The sequence below is a fragment of the Mustelus asterias genome, unplaced genomic scaffold (assembly GCF_964213995.1).
Source record: "Mustelus asterias unplaced genomic scaffold, sMusAst1.hap1.1 HAP1_SCAFFOLD_668, whole genome shotgun sequence".
NCBI lineage: Eukaryota > Metazoa > Chordata > Chondrichthyes > Carcharhiniformes > Triakidae > Mustelus > Mustelus asterias.
In genome coordinates, this window is record NW_027590617.1 from 217,501 (window position 1) to 232,659 (window position 15,159).

The 15,159-nt window shown below is 55.0% G+C and overlaps 1 protein-coding gene across 1 annotated transcript in view; it reads left to right on the forward strand.

Moving 5' to 3' along the window:
• The window catches only part of LOC144487244 (biglycan-like), a 136,114-nt gene extending 122,266 nt beyond the window's left edge, over positions 1-13,848 (forward strand). Inside the window, exons 5-8 of the mRNA XM_078205328.1 lie at positions 1,473-1,583; positions 4,579-4,672; positions 12,490-12,628; positions 13,502-13,848. Of these exons, the coding sequence (XP_078061454.1) occupies positions 1,473-1,583; positions 4,579-4,672; positions 12,490-12,628; positions 13,502-13,699 (542 nt within the window). The 3' untranslated portion in view covers positions 13,700-13,848. The remainder of the gene's footprint in view (positions 1-1,472; positions 1,584-4,578; positions 4,673-12,489; positions 12,629-13,501) is intronic.
• The last annotated feature ends 1,311 nt before the right edge of the window (positions 13,849-15,159 follow it).

Consider the following 15,159-nt stretch of genomic DNA (forward strand, 5'->3'; position numbering starts at 1 on the left):
TGGGGGTATGTGTGTTGAGGGGTGGGGGGTGTGTGAGGGGGGTAGGGGGTGGGTGCGACAGTGCCAATATTTGAACAGGGGGATGTGAGGGATGTGTGTGTGTGTGTTTGTGTGGGGGGGGGGATGAGTTGGGGGGGGTGTGTTGGGGGGGGGTATGTGTGGTGAGGGGGGTGTTGGGGGGTGGCAGTGGATGTGACAATGCCGATATTTGAACAGGGGGATGTGTGTGGAGGAGGGGGTGTGAGTGGGGGGCGTGGGGGGGGGGGGGTGGTTGTGTGTTGGGGGTGTGTGTGTGGGCGAGGGGGTGTGTGGGCGAGGGGTTGTGTGGGGGGGGCGGTGTATGTGTGGGGTTGGGGTGTGTTGGGGTGGTGTGTGTGTGGGTGTGCCATGTAGTGGGGAGCGGGCGGGGTGCGACAGTGCCGATATCTGAACAGGGGGGTGTGAGGGAGAGGGATGTGAGGGAGGGGGATGTGAGGGAGGGCGATGTGAGGGAGGGGGATGTGAGGGAGGGGGATTTGAGGGAGGGGGATGTGAGGGAGGGGGATGTGAGGGAAGGGGATGTGAGGGAGGGGGATGTGAGGGAGGGGGATGTGAGGGAGGGGGATGTGAGGGAGGGGGATGTGAGGGAGGGGGATGTGAGGGAGGGGGAAGTGAGGGAGGGGGATGTGAGGGAGGGGGATGTGAGGGAGGGGGATGTGAGGGAGGGCGATGTGAGGGAGGGGGATGTGAGGGAGGGGGATGTGAGGGAGGGGGATTTGAGGGAGGGGGATGTGAGGGAGGGGGATGTGAGGGAAGGGGATGTGAGGGAGGGGGATGTGAGGGAGGGGGATGTGAGGGAGGGCAATGTGAGGGAGGGGGATGTGAGGGAGGGGGATGTGAGGGAGGGGGATGTGAGGGAGGGGGAAGTGAGGGAGGGGGATGTGAGGGAGGGGGATGTGAGGGAGGGCGATGTGAGGGAGGGGGATGTGAGGGAGGGGCATTTGAGGGAGGGGGATGTGAGGGAGGGGGATGTGAGGGAGGGGGATGTGAGGGAGGGGGATGTGAGGGAGGGGGATGTGAGGGAGGGGGATTTGAGGGAGGGGGATGTGAGGGAGGGGGATGTGAGGGAAGGGGATGTGAGGGAGGGGGATGTGAGGGAGGGGGATGTGAGGGAGAGCCGGTGTAAGCCGGGGACTGATTCAGTGCACGGGAAAATCTCACTCTAGAGATTTAACCCTCTGGCCGTCTGCGTCTCGAATGAGCCCGGCCGCTGAGTCCCATCTGGGGTTGGCAATTCCGCAGGGATCCAATCATCGGAGCGAAGGAATTTCTCCGCCAGCCTGGGCCCAAAATGGCCGGCCTTTATCCTGGGCCAGGGAGCAGTGGATTGTGGGTCTTGGTGATACAAGTGTAGACAATGCGCTGGCATCTCTGCGGATTGCATCTCGAATCCACCCTCCCCCTCACACGCGATTGTCTGCTTTCCCTTTCAGAAATGGGCGGCAACCCTCTGGACAATGGGGGCTTCGAGCCGGGCGCCTTCGACGGGCTGAAGTTGAATTACATGCGCATCTCGGAGGCCAAGCTGTCGGGAATCCCCAAAGGTAAGCTTTCCCAGCCACGCCCGGCCTCCCAGGAGCTCTGTGCATCTGGCCCCAGCCAGGCGCCAAGTCTCCGGGGCAACCTCAGTGTGTCAGAGATCACTGCTTCATATCTCCGAACCCAGAGGCACGAGCCTCAGAATCTAGGCCTGAAGCTCGTCCCCTCGATTCCTGTCATGAGGGAGCGCCGCACTGTGGCAGGGTCAGTGCTGAGGGAGCGCCGCACTGTGGGGGGGTCAGTGCCGAGGGAGCGCTGCACTGTGGGAGGGTCAGTGCTGAGGGAGCGCTGCACTGTGGGAGGGTCAGTGCTGAGGGAGCGCCGCACTGTGGGAGGGTCAGTGCCGAGGGAGCGCCGCACTGTGGGAGGGTCAGTGCTGAGGGAGCGCCGCACTGTGGGAGGGTCGGTGCTGAGGGAGCGCCGCACTGTGGGAGGCTCAGTGCTGAGGGAGCGCCGCACTGTGGGAGGGTTAGTGCTGAGGGAGCGCCGCACTGTGGGAGGGTCAGTGCTGAGGGAGCGCCGCACTGTGGGAGGGTCACTGCTGAGGGAGCGCCGCACTGTGGGAGGGTCAGTGCTGAGGGAGCGCCGCACTGTGGGAGGGTCAGTGCTGAGGGAGCGCCACACTGTGGGAGGGTCAGTGCTGAGGGAGGGTCAGTGCTGAGGGAGCGCCGCACTGTCGGAGTGTCAGTGCTGAGGGAGCGCCGCACTGCGGGAGGGTCAGTGCTGAGGGAGCGCCACACTGTGGGAGGGTCAGTGCTGAGGGAGGGTCAGTGCTGAGGGAGCGCCGCACTGTCGGAGTGTCAGTGCTGAGGGAGCGCCGCACTGTGGGAGGGTCAGTGCTGAGGGAGCGCCGCTTAGCTCCGCCTCCTCTGAATCTGCGTGCTTGCCCCTGTGCCTCGCTGATAATTGACTGATTTAACATAAGAACTAGGAGCAGGAGTAGGCCATTCGGCCCCTCGAGCCTGCTCCGCCATTCAATAAGATCATGGCTGATCTTTTCGTGGACTCAGCTCCACTTACCGCCCGCTCACCATAAACCCTTAATTCCTTTACTGTTCAAAAATTTATCTATCCTTACCTTAAAAACATTCAATGAGGTAGCCTCAACTGCTTCACTGGGCAGGGAATTCCACAGATTCACAACCCTTTGTGTGAAGAAGTTCCTCCTCAACTCAGTCCTAATTCTGCTCCCCCTTATTTTGAGGCCATGCCCCCGAGTTCTAGTTTCACCCGCCAGTGGAAACAACTTCCCTGCTTCTATCTTATCTATTCCCTTCATAATCTTATATGTTTCTATAAGATCTCCCCTCATTCTTCTCAATTCCAACGAGTATAGCCCCAGTCTACTCAGTCTCTCCTCATAAGCCAACCCTCTCAACTCTGGAATCAACCTAATGAATCTCCTCTGCACTCCCTCCAGTGCCAGTATATCCTTTCTCAAGTAAGGAGACCAAAACTGTACACAGTACTCCAGGTGTGGCCTCACCAGCACCTTATACAGCTGCAACATAACCTCACTGTTTTTAAACTCCATCCCTCTAGCAATAAAGGACAAAATTCTATTTGCCTTCTTAATTACCTGCTGCACCAACAAACCAACTCCTTGAGATTCCTGCACAAGGACACCCAGGTCCCTCTGCTCAGCAGCATGCTGCAATTTTTTACCATTTAAATGATAGTCCATTTTGTTGTTATTCCTACCAAAATGGATGACCTCACATTTACCAACATTGTGCTCCATCTGCCAGACCCTCACCCACTCACTTAGACTATCTATATCCCTTTGCAGACTTTCAGCATCCTCTGCACACTTTGCTCTGCCACTCATCTTCATGTCATCTGCGAATTTTGACACACTTCACTTGGTCCCCAATTCCAAATCATCTCTGTAAATCGTAAACAATTGCGGTCCCAACACTGATCCCTGAGACACACCACTAGTCACTGATCACCAACCAGAAAAACACCCATTTATCCCCACTCTTTGCTTTCTGTTAGTTAACTAATGCTCTATCCATGCTAATACATTACCCGTAACACTGTGCACCTTTATCTTATGTAGCAGTCTTTGATGCAGCACCTTGTCGAAAGCCTTCTGGAAATCCAGATACATCCACAGGTTCCCCATTGTCCACTGCACATGTAATGTTCTCAAAGAATTCCACCAAATTAGTCAAACATGACCTTCTCTTCATGAACCCATGCTGCGTCTTGCCAATGGGACAATTTATATCCAGATGTCTCGCTATTTCTTCCTTGATGATAGATTCAAGCATTTTCCCTACTACAGAAGTTAAACTAACCGGCCTATAGTTACCTGCCTTTTATCTACCTCCTTTTTTAAACACTGGCGTCACATTTGCTGTTTTCCAATCTGTGGGAACCACCCCAGAGTCCAGTGAATTTTGGTAAATTACCACTCGTGCATTTGCTATTTCCCCCGCCATCTCTTTTAGAACCCTGGGATGCATTCCATCAGGACCAGGAGACTTGTCTACCTTTAGCCCCATTAACTTGCCCAACACTACCTCTTTCGTGATAATGATAGTTTCTAGGTCCTCACCTGCCATAGCCTCCCTGTGATCAATTTTTGGCATGTTATTTGTGTCTTCCACTGTGAAGACCGACACAAAATACCTGTTCAATGCCTCAGCCATTTTCTCATTTCCAGTTATTACATCCCCCTTCTCATCCTCTAAAGGACCAATGTTTACTTTAGCCACTCTTTTTTGTTCTATATATTTGTAGAAACTTTTGCTATCTGTTTTTATATTCTGAGCGAGTTTACTCTCATAATCCATCTTACTTTTCTTTATAGCTTTTTTCGTGGCTTTCTGCTGACCTTTAAAGATTTCCCAATCCTCTGGTTTCCCACTAATCTTTGCCACTTTGTATTTTCTTTCAATTTGACACCCTCCTTTATTTCCTTAGATATCCATGGCTGATTATCTCTTTTTCTACAGTCCTTCCTTATCACTGGTATATACTTTTATCGTTTAGATTTGCCAAACACACTCCACGAGCTTCACTTGGACCACAACAAGATTCAGACCATCGAACTGGAGGACTTGATTCGATACAACAGTATCAGCAGGTGAGCCTGTCCGATATGTTCGTTAGAAGGTGCTCTCACCCCTCACACAAACCCGCAATGTGTTATATCAGTTTCAATGACGCTGTGTTGCCGGGTGGTTCGGCCCCTGAGGCCCCACGACCATCAAACACCCTTTGTCTGCTCGCAGTCAACAGAGTACCAACCGCACCCAACCAGCCGCACGCACACAAAACTCAGAAAGGCAATGCCTAATCTTCGAGGCCATTCCACGACCGGAACAGCACCTGACCAAACAATCCCGAGTGCGCTGAGGGTCACTCGAACTGCCCATCAAAGATTGACCATCCGGCTCGCAAGTGTTGCTCACTTACACGTGCTAGTGAGCTCCATGTGTTCGCACGCAAGGACTCCCCAGCTGCAGGCAAAAGGACCGTGCCCAGGCATCCTATTTGTTCGAACCGTCGAGGAGCGTTGGGGAACAAGTGTTGCCGAGTGCATTCTCCAGGGCGACGCCTCAACCAATCAGTCAACCGATCAGCATCCTTTTCTTATGCTGTATAAACGGTTGTCCACTTTGACATTTGGTATCCTGGCGAATGTGTGCTGATGAGTACAAGTCAAAAAAGTTTGACAGCATCTCTCTTTTTCAACAATCAGTGATAATGAGTATCTCCGGGGGGTTTCCCAGGCTCAGCCAATGTGTGAAGCATTTTTTTTTAAACACACGGTTCTCTGTTGTTTGGAGGAGTCCATAAATCCCCCCACCTGGAGGTCACAGCACGCTACTGCAGCGTGATGGTTTACATAGCAAATGACAATGGGCAAATGTTGTTCGGGAGAGAGGAAGCCAGAAACAGGAGGAGAAGATCAAGCTTCTCTTGGGCAACAAAGTGCCCGGTCAAAGTTCATCTCAGCAGGAAGTCATGTTACCCTGGATGAGACGTACACGGGTTAAAGTTCTTAAGGACAAGAAATAAGGGTTTTTTTTCGGTCAGGAAGGATGGGGTCAAAGTTCACGGTCACAGGAAGTTAGGTTTCCTGGACAGGCAATGTGGGGTTAAAGTTCACAAAGACAGGAAGCACGCTTCTTTTTGGGGACAGGAAGTGCTGGTCAAAGTTAACATCTAAGGACGTTAGGCTTTTGTGGACAGGGTCAAAGTTCCTTATGACAGGAAGTAAAGTTTTTTTTGGAGGACAGGAAGTGCCGGGACAAAATTCACATCCGCAGGAAGTTAGGTTTTTGTGGATATGCCCCACAGGGTCAAATTTCGTAATGACAGGAAATAAGTCTTTTTTTGGGGGGGACTGGAAGTGTCTGGTCAAAGTTCACATCTGCAGAATGTTAGGTCGTTGTACAGGGTTAAGGTTCGTGACGACCGGACGTTTGGCCTTCTGGGCCATTCTTACCCAGGCACCCCGGGCCACCAAGATGGCCGCCAATGGACTTGGTTTCTTTACCCTCCAGGGCGGCGACCTTGATTACTGAGCTGATTGGTTGCGTGGGAGTGCCCGAGTAAAAATAACTTCTGATTAAATCGAGGATTCAGTCGAGGCAAGTGTCAACGGAGTGAGGTTGTCCCTTGGAGGGGGCGCAGCGTAGGTTTACAGGAATGATACCTGGTCTTCAGGGGTTTAAGTATGAGGAGAAATTATTTAATTGGGCCTGTTTTCTCTAGAATTTAGAAGGTTATGGGATGATCATAGAGTCAGAGAGGTTTACAGCACGGAAACAGGCCCTTCGGCCCAACTTGTCCATGCAGCTCTTTTTTTTTTAAAACCCCTAAGCTAATCCCAATTGCCCGCATTTGGCCCATATCCCTCTATACCCACGTAACTATCTAAATGCTTCTTAAAAGACAAAATTGGACCCGTCTCTACTACTACCTCTGGCAGCTTGTTCCAGACACTCACCACCCTCTGTGTGAAAAAATTGCCCCTCTGGACACTTTTGTATCTCTCCCCTCTCACCTTAAACCTATGCCTTCTAGTTTTAGACTCCAAGTCTTCAAGATACTAACAGGAAAAGACAGGGTAGATAAAGATAAACTATTTCCACTGGTTGGAGATTCGAGAACTAGGGAGCATTGTCTGAAGATTAGGGCCAGACTGTTCAGGAGAGACGTTAGGAAGCGTTGCTGCACACACAGGGAGGAGAGGGTTTGGAATTCTCCTCCCGAAACGGCCGTCGACGCCGGATCAGTTGGTAATTTTAAATCGGAGATAGAACATAGAACAGTACAGCACAGAACAGGCCCTTCGGCCCACGATGTTGTGCCGAGCTTTATCTGAAACCAAGATCAAGCTATCCCACTCCCTATCATCCTGGTGTGCTCCATGTGCCTATCCAATAACCGCTTAAATGTTCCTAAAGTGTCTGACTCCACTATCACTGCAGGCAGTCCATTCCACACCCCAACCACTCTCTGCGTAAAGAACCTACCTCTGATATCCTTCCTATATCTCCCACCACGAACCCTATAGTTATGCCCCCTTGTAATAGCTCCATCCACCCGAGGAAATAGTCTTTGAACGTTCACTCTATCTATCCCCTTCATCATTTTATAAACCTCTATTAAGTCTCCCCTCAGCCTCCTCCGCTCCAGAGAGAACAGCCCTAGCTCCCTCAACCTTTCCTCATAAGACCTACCCTCCAAACCAGGCAGCATCCTGGTAAATCTCCTTTGCACACTTTCCAGCACTTCCACATCCTTCTTATAGTGAGGTGACCAGAACAGCACACAATATTCCAAATGTGGTCTCACCAAGGTCCTGTACAGTTGCAGCATAACCCCACGGCTCTTAAACTCCAACCCCCTGTTAATAAACGCTAACACACTATAGGCCTTCTTCACAGATCTATCCACTTGAGTGGCAACCTTTAGAGATCTGTGGATATGGACCCCAAGATCTCTCTGTTCCTCCACAGTCTTCAGAACCCTACCTTTGACCCTGTAATCCACATTTAAATTAGTCCTACCAAAATGAATCACCTCACATTTATCAGGGTTAAACTCCATTTGCCATTTTTCAGCCCAGCTTTGCATCCTATCTATGTCTCTTTGCAGCCTACAACAGCCCTCCAACTCATCCACTACTCCACCAATCTTGGTGTCATCAGCAAATTTACTGATCCACCCTTCAGCCCCCTCCTCTAAGTCATTAATAAAAATCACAAAGAGCAGAGGACCAAGCACTGATCCCTGTGGCACTCCGCTAGCAACCTGCCTCCAATCCGAGGATAGGGCCGAGGATGGATAAATCTTTGTTAAAGCAAAGGTGTTAAGGGATCGGTTCCGAAGGCGGGTGTGTGGAGTTAGGCCTCAGGTCAGATATCATTTTACTGAATGTCGGGGAACAGACTCGAGGAGCTGAATGGCCTCCTGTAGCTTCTGCTCCTAAGATTCTGGCCCCGTAGGTCCCAGGCAAACAAGAATGATTGTTCATAATCGATTCTGTGTGAAGTAATTGGGGTGTGAGCCTGCGATACGTCTGCAGGAGAGAGAGAGAGAGAGCGACAGAGAGAGAGGGAGACAGTGCGAGAGAGGCATAGAGTGACGGAGAGATAACTAGCAAAGAGAGAGAACAAGCGACAGAGGGAGAGAGTGACAGAGGCAGACTGAGAGACAGACAGAGAGAGAGAGAGTGAACTACACACCCACACTGTGGAAGAGTCGGCCAATCCACAGGATCCAGTGGAGGTCTTTCCACACTCAACACGGCGAGATCCGGGTAATCCCGCACGCAGGGCGAGGGAGAGAGAATCCGGGTAATCCTGCACGCGGGCGAGGTGGGAGAATCCGGGTACTCCCGCACGCGGGCGAGGTGGGAGAATCCGGGTAATCCTGCACGCGGGCGAGGTGGGAGAATCCGGCTAATCCTGCACGCGGGCGAGGTGGGAGAATCCGGGTAATCCCGCACGCGGGCGAGGTGGGAGAATCCGGGTAATCCTGCACGCGGGCGAGGTGGGAGAATCCGGGTAATCCTGCACGCGGGCGAGGTGGGAGAATCCGGGTACTCCTGCACGCGGGCGAGGTGGGAGAATCCGGGTAATCCCGCACGCGGGCGAGGTGGGAGAATCCGGGTAATCCTGCACGCGGGCGAGGTGGGAGAATCCGGGTAATCCTGCACGCGGGCGAGGTGGGAGAATCCGGGTAATCCTGCACGCGGGCGAGGTGGGAGAATCCGGGTAATCCTGCACGCGGGCGAGGTGGGAGAATCCGGGTAATCCCGCACGCGGGCGAGGTGGGAGAATCTGGGTAATCCTGCACGCGGGCGAGGTGGGAGAATCCGGGTAATCCTGCACGCGGGCGAGGTGGGAGAATCCGGGTAATCCTGCACGCGGGCGAGGTGGGAGAATCCGGGTAATCCCGCACGCGGGCGAGGTGGGAGAATCCGGGTAATCCCGCACGTGGGCGAGGTGGGAGAATCCGGGTAATCCCGCACGCGGGCGAGGTGGGAGAATCCGGGTAATCCCGCACGCGGGCGAGGTGGGAGAATCCCGTCCACCATCTGCTTCGCTAATGTCCCCTTTTGGGGAAAGGGGAAATCTGCCATTGCTTACCCCAATTGGGGCGACACGTGACACCTGCCCTCCCCCCCCCCCCCCCCCCCTCCGACACACCCACACACCACACACAGACACACACACACACACACACACACAGACACAGACCCACACAGACACACACACACACACAGACCCACAGAGACACAGACACACTCACACACACACTCACACACACCCACACAGACACACACACACACACACACAGACACAGACCCACACAGACACACACACACACACACACACAGACCCACAGAGACACAGACACACTCACACACACACACACTCACACACACAGACACACACCCACACAGACACAGACACACCCACACACACACGGACCCACACAGACACACACACACACTCACACAGACCCACACAGACACAGACACACTCACACACACACACTCACACACACAGACACACACACACACACAGACACAGACAGACAAACACACACACACCACACACACACAGACACAGACAGACACACACACAGACACACACACACACACACACAGACAGACACACACACACACAGACAGACACACACCACACACACAGACAGACACACACAGACAGACACACACACAGACACACACACACAGACAGACACACACACACACAGACAGACACACACCACACACACACACAGACACACACAGACAGACACACACACACACTGTGGCGACTCTCAGACTCCCCTCTGGGAAGGGAGGGCAGTACGGGGTGGGTGATGAACCCAGCCACACCCACCTCCCGCAAATGACTTTTTTAACGAAACGATGCCCCCCTCCCCCCCTCCCCCCCGCCCCCCCCCCTCCCCCCCCTCCCCCTCCCCCCCTCCCCCCCTCCCCCCCCTCCCCCCCTCCCCCCCCGCCCCCCCTGACGTTTTGTTACAATTTCCCTGCAGGCTTCAGTTAAGGCCTTGTCGAGGTGTTGGAGAAATATCCCTGGCAGCAAAGGCTGTGGCAATTGCCCCCCCCTGTCAGGGTCACACAGAGTAATGGTCACCAGCTCGGGAATCCCCCACCGCCTGCCTCCCCTGGTCAAGTAGGCCATTCGGCCCTTCGAGCCTTTCCCTCTATTCATTCTGACCGTGGCTGATCATCCAACTCAATATCCTGATCCCACCTTCCCCCCCCCAATTCCTTTGATCCCCTTCACCCCGAGTGTTGTATCGAACTGCTTCTTGAATACATTCAATGTTTTGGCCTCAACTACTTCCTGTGGTGGTGAATTCCACAGGCTGACCACTCTCTGGGTGAAGAAATGTCTCCTCACCTCCGTCCTAAATGGTCTACCCCGAATCCTCGGACTGTGACCCCTGGTTCTGGACTCCCCCCACCATCGGGAACATCCTCCCTGCATCTACCCTGTCTAGTCCTGTTAGAATCTTATAAGTCTCTATGAGATCCCCCCCTCATTCGCCTGAACTCCAGCGAATAACAATCCTAACCTAGTCAATCTCTCCTCATACATCAGCCCCGCCATCCCCGGAATCAGCCTGGTAAACCTTCTCTGCGCTCCCTCACAGGACAGGATATGTTCGGTCAAAGTTCCCTGACCGGAGGTGCGGGAAAATCCCAGATTCTCCCAGAGCGTGAGCTTTATTTTTCGCGGGGAAGTGGACGGGGAAAAAGTGACGCCATTCAGCCCATCGTGCTTGCACTGGCCAAGAACCAGAAAGTACGGGAAAAGGATCGAGCTAAGCTCTCCCTCCGTGTACCCGAACAGGTGCCGGAGTGTGGCGACTAGGGGACTTTCACAGTAACTCCATTGCAGTGTTAATGTAAACCTACTTGTGATTAATAAATAAAAACATATTTACCCTGCTAACCCCTCCCCCGCCCCCGACACTAGGAGAATTTATCATGGCCAATCCATCTAACCCGCACATCTTTGAAGTGTGGGACCAGAGGAAACCCATGCAGACATGGGGAGAATGTGCAGACTCCGCACGGACAGTGAGCCAAGGTGGGAATCGAACCCGGGTCTCTGGCGCTGTGAGGCAGCAGTGCTGACCACTGTGCCACCGTGCCACCCAATGTCCACTTTCCTACCCTTTCCCCGTCACCCTCGACTCCCTTACTGATCTCAAACCTATCTCCGCCTTTAACATACACAAGGACTCTCCCCCCCCACAGCTCTCTGTGGCAAAGAGTTCCAAAGACTCTCAACTCTCCGAGGGAATAAATTCCCCCTCATCTCAGCCTCAAATTGGAGCCCCTTTATCCTGAGACTCTGTCCTCTGGCCCTTGACGCTCCCATAAGGGGGAAACACCCTCTCAGCGTTTCCCCTGTCTTGTCCTTGAGAATCCTCTCTGCTTCAATGAGATCACCTCTCATTCTTCTGAATTCCAATGAGCAGAGTCCAAACCTGTTTACCCTTTCCCTCGGAAGACAATCCTCCCTTACCAGGGATCATCCTCATGAACCTTCTCTGAACCGCCTTCAGTGAAACAATATCTTTCCTTAAATAAGGGGACTAAAACAGCTCACAATGATTCAGAGGTGGTCTGACCCGTACCTTCTACATTTGCAGCAAGATTTCCCGATTCTGATAGAATCCCTACAGGCCATTTGGCCCATCGAGTTTGGACCAACCACAACCCCACCCAGGTCCTGTCCCCATAACCCCACATATTTCCCCTGCTCATCCCCCTGACACTAAGGGGCAATTTTAGCCTGTCCAATCAACCTAACCCGCACACCTTTGGACTGTGGGAGGAAACCGGAGCACCCGGAGGAAACCCACGCAGACACGGGGAGAACGTGCAGACTCCGCACAGACAGTCACCCCCTTGAAATAAGGGCCAACATTCCATGAGCCTTCCCAATGACCCACTGCGCCTGCGTGCTGGCTTTCTGTGTTCCGTGCGCAGGTATCCCTCAAGTCCCATTGCGTTGTGGCTTTCCGCAGCCTCTCTCCATTTATATAACTGTTCTTCTGTTCTCCCTTCCAAAATGGCCAACCTTGGTGCATGATGGGAGAGCCGCCATCTTGAACCACTGCATTCTTGTGTGGAGTAGGTGCTGTGGGGAGGGAGGTGTGTGCGTCTGTGTGTGTGTGTGTGCGTGTGTGTGCGTGTGTGTGCGTGTGTGCGTGTGCCTGTGCATGTTACCTTTATACCGGCACTGTCCCCGGGGAAGGATAACGGTAGGGATCTGGTGAGTGCTGCTTCCAGTAAGGAAGCCATTTCACAAGGAAAGGGAATTAAGCAGTTTTCTGGATGCCGGAACCTCTCGAACTCTCGATCCCTGATTCTTTTCATTCAACGTCTCTTTCCAGATTGGGCCTGGGCTTTAACCAGATCCGGGATATCGAGAACGGGAGCCTGGCCTTCCTGCCCAGTCTCCGGGAACTTCACCTCGAACACAATAACTTGACCCGAGTGCCAGCAGGACTGACAGATATGAAATATCTCCAGGTGAGAGGACGCCGGGGCCTACCAGCACCCTCCCCGGGGTTACAGCCACCCGGGTGTCGGAGAGTCAGTGCTGAGGGAGCGCTGCACCGTGGGAGGGTCAGTGCTGAGGGAGCGCCGCACTGTGGGAGGGTCAGTGCTGAGGGAGCGCCGCACTGTGGGAGGGTCAGTGCTGAGGGAGCGCCGCACTGTGGGTCAGTGCTGAGGGAGTGCCGCACTGTGGGAGGGTCAGTGCTGAGGGAGCGCCGCACTGTGGGAGGGTCAGTGCTGAGGGAGCGCCGCACTGTGGGAGGGTCAGTGCTGAGGGAGCGCCGCACTGTGGGTCAGTGCTGAGGGAGTGCCGCACTGTGGCAGGGTCAGTGCTGAGGGAGCGCCGCACTGTGGGAGGGTCGGTGCTGAGGGAGCGCCGCACTGTGGGCGGGTCAGTGCTGAGGGAGCGCCGCACTGTGGGAGGGTCAGTGCTGAGGGAGCGCCGCACTGTGGGAGGGTCGGTGCTGAGGGAGTGCCGCACTGTGGGAGGGTCAGTGCTGAGGGAGCAGCCGCACTGTGGGAGGGTCGGTGCTGAGGGAGTGCCGCACTGTGGGAGGGTCAGTGCTGAGGGAGCGCCGCACTGTGGGAGGGTCAGTGCTGAGGGAGCGCCGCACTGTGGGAGGGTCGGTGCTGAGTGAGCGCCGCACTGTGGGAGGGTCAGTGCTGAGGGAGCGCCACACTGTGGGAGGGTCAGTGCTGAGGGAGCGCCGCACTGTGGGAGGGTCAGTGCTGAGGGAGCGCCGCATCGTGGGACAGTCAGTCGAGAGGGGCTGAATGGCCACCTCCTGTGGTTCTCTACAGAGACAGCTGATGACCCTTGATCTCTTTGCTCCTGTGTCCTTCCAGGTGGTCTATCTTCATTCCAACAACATCTCGCAAGTGAGCGTCAATGACTTTTGCTCCCCTGGGTTTGGATTCAAGAAGGCCTTTTACCATGGCATCAGCCTGTTTGACAATCCTGTTAACTACTGGGATGTTCAGCCTGCGGCTTTCCGATGTGTCACCGATCGCATGGCCATTCAGTTTGGCAACTACCGCAAGTAGCGGAATGCCATCGCTGCTGCCCTCCCCAACCTAACCGAGTTGTGAATCAGAAATTGTAAAAAGCAGATTAGATTTTAACCTTTCACACACACCTCTCCCCCCACTTCCCTCTCTCTCCTTCCCTCCACCTCTCCTCTCTCTCCCATCGCTGTCATCCCTCTCTCCCTCACCTTCCCGCTCATCCTCTATTCCCCCGTTCACCCTCTATTCTCCTGCTCAGCCTCTATTCCACCCTATCCCTCACCCTCCATGCCACCATTCCTCTAACTCCCCTTCCCTGCATCCCCACCTGCACTCTCTCTCTCACACACATACTCTCTGTCTCTCTCTCTCAGTCTCTCTCTGTCTCTCTCTCTCTCTTATCTCTCTCTATCTCTCTCTATCTCTGTCCCTCTCTATCTCTATCCCTCTCTATCTCTATCCCTCTCTCTCTCCCTCTCTGTCTCTTTCTCTCTCTCTCTGTCTCTCTCTCTCTGTCTCTCTCTCTCTGTCTCTCTCTCTCTCTCCCTCTCTGTCTCTTTCTCTCTCTCTCTGTCTCTCTCTCTCTGTCTCTCTCTCTGTCTCTCTCTCTGTCTCTCTCTGTCTCTCTCTCTCTCTCTCTCTCTCTGTCTCTCTCTCTCTCTCTTGTGTCCCACGCCTCATGTTCCTCCACCTCCAGTCGCACGCTGGGTCCAGGGCAACGATTGGTCAACTGGGAATTGGAAAGTCAGTCAGACACACTGACAGGTGGCAATGTAGGAAAGCAGCCCCTTGGGATTTGGAATGAATCCCTTCACTGCCTGCACGTTCCCCACTCCGAGCACCCTCCCGTGTGAGCACCCCCCCACTCCGAGCACCCCCCCACTCCGAGCACCCTCCCGTGTGAGCACCCCCCACTCCGAGCACCCCCCCACTCCGAGCACCCCCCACTCCGAGCACCCCCCCACTCCGAGCACCCCCCCACTCCGAGCACCCCCCCACTCCGAGCACCCCCCACTCCGAGCACCCCCCCACTCCGAGCACCCCCCCACTCCGAGCACCCCCCCACTCCGAGCACCCCCCCCACTCCGAGCACCCCCCCACTCCGAGCACCCCCCCACTCCGAGCACCCCCCCCACTCCGAGCACCCCCCCCACTCCGAGCACCCCCCCACTCCGAGCACCCCCCCCCTCCGAGCACCCCCCCCCCCTCCGAGCACCCCCCCCTCCGAGCACCCCCCCCACTCCGAGCACCCCCCCACTCCGAGCACCCCCCCCACTCCGAGCACCCCCCCCTCCCGAGCACCCCCCCCTCCGAGCACCCCCCCTCCGAGCACCCCCCCCTCCGAGCACCCCCGCACTCCGAGCACCCCCCCTCTGAGCACCCCCCCCACTCCGAGCACCCCCCCTCCGAGCACCCCCCCCACTCCGAGCACCCCCCCCACTCCGAGCACCCCCCCCACTCCGAGCACCCCCCCTCCGAGCACCCCCCCCCACTCCGAG